At 55.0% G+C, this 6,000-nt stretch overlaps 1 protein-coding gene across 1 annotated transcript in view; it reads left to right on the plus strand.

Moving 5' to 3' along the window:
* Positions 1-5,098, plus strand: part of USH1C (USH1 protein network component harmonin) — a 45,627-nt gene extending 40,529 nt beyond the window's left edge. The window contains 6 exon segments of the mRNA XM_081798507.1: positions 821-927; positions 2,266-2,336; positions 3,358-3,460; positions 4,583-4,702; positions 4,705-4,793; positions 4,795-5,098. Of these exon segments, the coding sequence (XP_081654633.1) occupies positions 821-927; positions 2,266-2,336; positions 3,358-3,460; positions 4,583-4,702; positions 4,705-4,793; positions 4,795-4,960 (656 nt within the window). The 3' untranslated portion in view covers positions 4,961-5,098.
* The last annotated feature ends 902 nt before the right edge of the window (positions 5,099-6,000 follow it).

The raw sequence follows: 6,000 nt of genomic DNA on the forward strand, positions 1-6,000 counted from the left end.
TATAACTCAGCCCCTCCCAAATTTATTGGACTATAGGTCATCTTACCCAGGAAGACCTTTAACATCATTCATTTGTTCGAAAAATATGTTGAGTTCCTATTTTGTGCTAGGTATTATGGTAAGTGCCGTGGATATAGGGGTCAACCAAAGAGACGGTCCCTGCTCTCGTGGAGCTGACAGTCTGGTGGGAGGGACCATCGGTTGACAAATATATAACTACAGATTGTGAAAATGCTCTGCAGGAAGAGACTGGGATTCTTTGAGAGAACAATAGGAAAGACCTGCTCGAGATTGCGTGTAGGTCGGAGCAGTCCTCTCTGAGGAGGCATTTCATCTTAGCCCTAGAAGAAGAGAAGAAGGGGGCGGGGGTGGCAAGTGTCCCAGGTAGAATAGCACGTGAAGGCTCTGGGGTAGGAAGGAGCTTGGCCTAGTCAGGGGCCTGATGCAGACTGGCAGTGTTCGAGCACAGACAGGGACGGCTCACAGAACTAGCTCATATTTCTGCTAACTTCGTGGGCAATGCAGGTCTGCCTCCCTCTGTGATAGCAGAGGCCTGTACAAAGGCTAGGGAGGCAATGGTTCATCATTGGTGTCCTGATTCTACTGAGCTGGGGTGAGGGAGTACGGACAGGGTGGGTAGGAAGTGCTCTTTGAGTAACCTGGTGGATTGTTTCCCCTCGTGCCTTCTGAGCCCATCAGAAGCCAGGAGTCAAGCTCCTTCTGCAGCCCTCCAGTGACCTCCTGCCCCCCGCCTTTGTCAAGTCCTGGGCCAGGCACACGTCACAAACGGCCCAGTTGACCAGTCAGCCTCATCTTGCAGGTGGCATCGTGAAAGGGGATGAGGTCATGGCGATCAATGGCAAGATCATGATGGACCACACCCTGGCTGAGGCTGAGGCCACCCTGCAGAAGGCCTGGAGTCAGGGGGTAAGAGCAAACCCCCTCTCTGCCTCCCTCCCCTGCCTGCCTGCCTTAAACCCTGGCCTCTGCAGCCAGAGCTTAGTCAGGATGCCCCATCCCAGGGCGGGTATCCAGGGACCAGGAAATTCTTGGGTGACATCCACATAACCCATCCAGCCAATGGTCTCAATATGACACGATGAGATTCAGAAAAATAAATGTCAGTTCCTGACCTTGAGTCCAAAGAGCAAATGGCACAAATACAGACTCCAGAAGACAAAGTATGGCAACCCATGCAAGAAGACTTAAGGTCTTCTCTAAGTGCACACTGATCAGGAATCAAAAATGCTTGGGGCTACTGGAAAGCATTAACAGAAGTAGAGTGCCCAAAATGGAGGAGGGTCTGGTGGTAGTCTGATCTGTGCTCATTAGCCACTTGGGTCGAGGCCACCATATAAGGTCTCCCAGGCTATGCACTGCACAATCCGAGGGGATGCCCTCCTACAGATTACAGTGTGGATGGTGCCCTCTCATGTTGTGCAGTGCACAACCTGTGCAACTGTGTGCAGGCAGCCGAGCCTGAGGTATTAAGTTCAGAGCCGAGGAAGCTGACCAGATGGGCCTGGGACCCACATGAAGGGATGTGGAGAAGAGAAGACTCACGGGTAACATGATGACTGTCTTTGATTATCTGAAGGGCTGCATTAGGGTAGAGGGAGCGGAAGTGTTCTCTGTGTTTCTTGAGAGCAGAACTAGATTGGATGGAGGGAGTCCTGAGGAGAGCTTTCAGTGCAATGTTAGGAGCTATTGCATGGTAGAGGGGCCCAGTGATATTTCACATACTTTTTATTGGATATACCCAAGCCAAGGGTGGACAATGATAGATAAGCCAAGGATGGCAATGATGCCATTGAGGGGATTCAAGTGTTAGGGTCAGAAAGCTAAGCCTAAAGTTCCCTGATTGGATGTGCTTCAGAGTGACCTAGGGAGCTAGGACCTCCCCCAAATCTCCAGAGGCCAAGTCTATGAGTCTAGAGTTTTAAGAAGTCCCCCAGGTGGTTCTGAGATTACTGCCTGGCCCTGGTCCACAGATCAACATTTGGGAACTTAGTGTCCTTCAAGGGTCTGTAAATCTTGGCCTCTGTGGTTGTGTGTGAAGCCCCAGAGACTGGAAGCTTCCCCAGACCATGGGTCCGCACAGTGAGGCCGATCCTCACCAGAAGGCCCTCCAGCCCCAGCGGGGCCCACCTCCCCGTGGGAAGAAGGCCCCAGCCAGCTGATCCTGAGCCACGGCGCCCAGGGAATGGGAATGGAATGTCGAGGGAAGACATACCATCAATCGCTGAGCATGCCCCAGAGTCACAGGGCTTCTTCCCACAGGACTGGATCGACCTTGTTGTTGCCGTCTGCCCCCCCAAGGAGTACGACGATGAGCTGTAAGTGTGCGCAGCACCTGGCCCTCTGCTTCCTCTCTCTCTGGGCCACCTTCTCCCAGTCTACCCTCAGCCTTCATCCAGCCTGAAGGATTAGCCCGGGCACACAGCTTCTCACAGTCCTAAAAAGCTCCCGGGCCAGAGAGAGCCTAGAACGAAGTCACTGGGTCACCATGTCAGCATTGTCAGAGCTGCTTCCTAGGCTGTCTTGTCCAGATTCTTCTTCACATATGAAAAACTGGGGCCCAGAGACAGTCAAGGTCTCAGACCAAGAAAACGATGGAGTTGGGACAAACTCAGGATTTCTGATTCTCCACTCAGGACTTCATCCCCTGCACCATCATTAGCTAGTTTAAAGATTTCCATGTCTTTTACTATCTAGTTGTTCTTCCCGATATGTAACTGCATTCCCTTGGGCTGCGTCTCTAAGCAGCCAGGACCACAGGGTTTGGCCCCCTCCCGCAGGATCTCCAGGGAGCTTGGGCCAGTCTCCATCTTGCTCTACGATCCCCTATATGTCTGTCTCTCCTTGTATCTGCATGGGTCTCTCTATCTCATTGTCTCTCTCTTCTCTCTGTCTCTGTCTCTCCTTTCCCTCTCTCCCTCTCCTGCATCTTTCCCATCAGTCTTTCTCTCCCATCTGCCCCACTCTCCTTCATCCTTCTCCCCCTTGCTTCCTTGATTCCTGGCCTGAGTCGGTGCTAGTCTTTGTTACTGTGTATCCATTTCTCTCCTCTCTCTCTGTCTCTGTGCCTCTCTCGTGTCTAGTCTCCATCCTCATCACCTTCCTACCATCCACACATGTATTCTTCAGCCCCCTGCTTGCCTTTTCTTCCTCTGGCCAGCATGGGCTGAGTTCTGTGCACATCTAGGAGAAATCAAGGTCTTGTAGCAACTAATTCTGGATCCAGAGCCTAGGCAGGACCCGAGGCAGGAGGCAAGTGAAGGGAAAGGTCTGATGGGGGCTCTGCCTGGAAATAACCAAGCCCTGTTTTGTGTTTCCTGCTCTGCTCTGCATATGTAGCTCTTGTCTTCCCTCCTCTGCAGCCAAAAGCCCCCAGCCGGTCTGAAAGGTCCTTGAAGACCGTGCTCCCGTGCCCAGACCCGGGTTCCTCCTGCAGCTGGAGCCCGGCAGACCCCACGGTGAATAGGGATCCACCTTGTGCTGCAGGGCCCTGTCTGTCCATGCTGCGTGCAGTGGCCGTCTGCTGCCGGAGCTGGTGGGTTCTTTGGACTGGTGTCTGGAGGGCTGCACAAGGCACCATCCCTGGAGTGCCATCCAGGCCTGCTGTGAGCCACCCTGGAATTTTGTCCAACTCAAAGACCCTCCTGCTCAGGGAAGGCAAGCAGAGCCCAGTCTGTAGCATGCTCAGGGTCTGGGTATCCTAACAGCCCTTGAGACCCGCCACGGGTCCCATGTGGCACCCACAGGAGCGGGATGGAGCAGTGAGCACCATTCTCTGCTGGGCACAGTGCCTCAAACCAGGCATGACGGGCTGGGTGAGCCCAAGGGAGTACAGCCTGGATTTGCCCCCAGAGGTGGCCTCAGCAAAATGTGCCTCCCTTCCCTGCGGACAGCACCTTCTGGGAGCCCCTGCTCCACCGGGCCCCCGGGCTTGGGCGGAGCCAGGGCAATTCAGGCTGGGCCAAAGAACCAGGGTTGGCCTATCGGAGCTGTTCATGTCCTGTTGTGACTTGTCATGGCCTGAGCCCAGCTTGGGCCAAACTTTCGTCTGTGCCATCTATCTCCCTTGGCTCTGGCTCTCCTGACAGTGTCCTCTGGGGGACACTGCAGAGCCCGGTTTGGGGCTGTGTTTCCCACTCCGCGACAGAGCTGGCTGGTGGCCATAGACTGGTGTTTGGCGTGGCCTGAAGCCCACAGCTGGCAGTATCTGGGGCAGACCCAAGCCCGGACTTGTTGACTTTTCTGTTACAAGTTTCTCAAAACATTAGGGCCTCACGCTCCCTAGACAGGTGGCCTGCTATGCCATGGCTCCTGGGATGGCCTCAGTGGCCCTATGTTTGCTGCCACTTGTCATGCGCTCTTCGTGAGGGACCGCAGCCCTCTGCCTTCTGGTCCCCTCCTAGCTTATCCCACATATCCCCTCCACTCTCCCCAGCCTCCTGTGGGCTCTGGCTGTGGTTGCTGTGGAGCTGCTTGGGATCCGCCTTGTGCCACCAGGCTGGGGGCTCCCTGGGCTGAGTGTGTGCCCACAAGGCCTGCACCCGCCTGCTCTGCTTCCTCTGCCCCACAGAACCTTCTTCTAAAGTCCAGAAGGAGAAACCAAATTCACCCCGAGAAGCCAGGGAGCTCTGCACCCACCGTCCTGAACACAAAGCCTGGAAGCAGCCTGGGGAGATGCCAGTGGGCAGGGACCCTGGAAACGTACAGTCCGCACCCAAGGCTTCCCGACTCCCGTTGGCCCCAAAGGAGGGCTGCATAAGGAGCTCCACAGGCCACCCCCGAGGGTCAACACAGAGGAGGAAGTAGCAGTTCCGAAGACGGCCCCCGGGATCCGGACTCTCGTTTCTTTCTTCCAGTCCTGGGAATTTGGTCTCTCCCAGCCCTGGGATCTCAAGGTTCAAGGGAATTCTCAAGAAATCACGAGTTCTCCCTTGAATTCTAACAGGACCTGACTCCTGGGTCTCTCCACTGCACCCCCCCCCCAATTGCTGCCACAAACCTCCCTCTGAACTCATTAACAAAATAAATTGCTTTCCCCTGAAACAAATTAATAAAAACAAATAAACTGCTTTCATTTCCAGCTTCCGGGAGTGAGTGTGGATTGGGGCAGCAGATTCAAGACTCTCAAATAAAAAAACATACAGTCTTGGCCCTTCAAAAGTGGGAAACAGGACCCAGTGCTAGGATCTGGGTTGGGCATGAAGGACAAGATGAAATGGCCATGGCTGGCTTGGGGCAGGGGGGCTGGGGCCGCAGGAGATGGGCTGGGCTGGGCTTTGAGTCTTCTCAGAGAAAGATAGCAGGGAATGAAGCCATGTGATAGGAACTTTGCTCAGTTCCAGAAAGCAGAGTTGAAGGCAGGAGCCCCAGAGGATTACCTCTAAGCACGGGATGCCCCAGATTCACTCGGGGCAGCATGACCACAGCTGCTTCTCCTGAGGCCATCAAGACAGGATGTGAGGGAGGGAGGGAGGGAGGGGCATGAAATTCCATCCAGTGGGACCTCAGGGAAAGAAGCTAGGGCCTGAGGCAGGAGGGTGTAACTCCAAGGAGCTGGCAGGAGGTAAGTAAAGGCCCTCCCAGTTATAGGGCCCAGGGATGCTCTCAGGCTAGATCCAGGGAAGAGGGGTCATCAGGGGAGGTGTCTCGTGAAACTCCACTTGGAAGTGGAAGGTGGCTCTGATTCAAGGCGTCTCAGAGGAGCGGGTCTCTCAGTTGAGGCCGCCTGTCTCTGTCACCCCTTCCTCTGTGTCCTCAGAGCTCAGCGTGAGCTTGGCCGTCCTAATCCTCCACCTTTCAGCCATAGCTCCTCCACCATCCCTGGCTCGGTGTCCGTTTCCCAACTCCAAATTCCCCAGGCAAAATCTGAGTGGGTGGCCCTGGGGCCAGGGACCAATCCTAGGTCCAATCAGCTGAGGTTGGGCAGGCGGCAGGTCGTGTTCCACCCAACATGGCTGCTGAGACAGCCGGGACTGTGGGCGG

This window comes from Leptonychotes weddellii, chromosome 11 (genome assembly GCF_054177405.1).
Source record: "Leptonychotes weddellii isolate Sample4059 chromosome 11, ASM5417740v2, whole genome shotgun sequence".
NCBI lineage: Eukaryota > Metazoa > Chordata > Mammalia > Carnivora > Phocidae > Leptonychotes > Leptonychotes weddellii.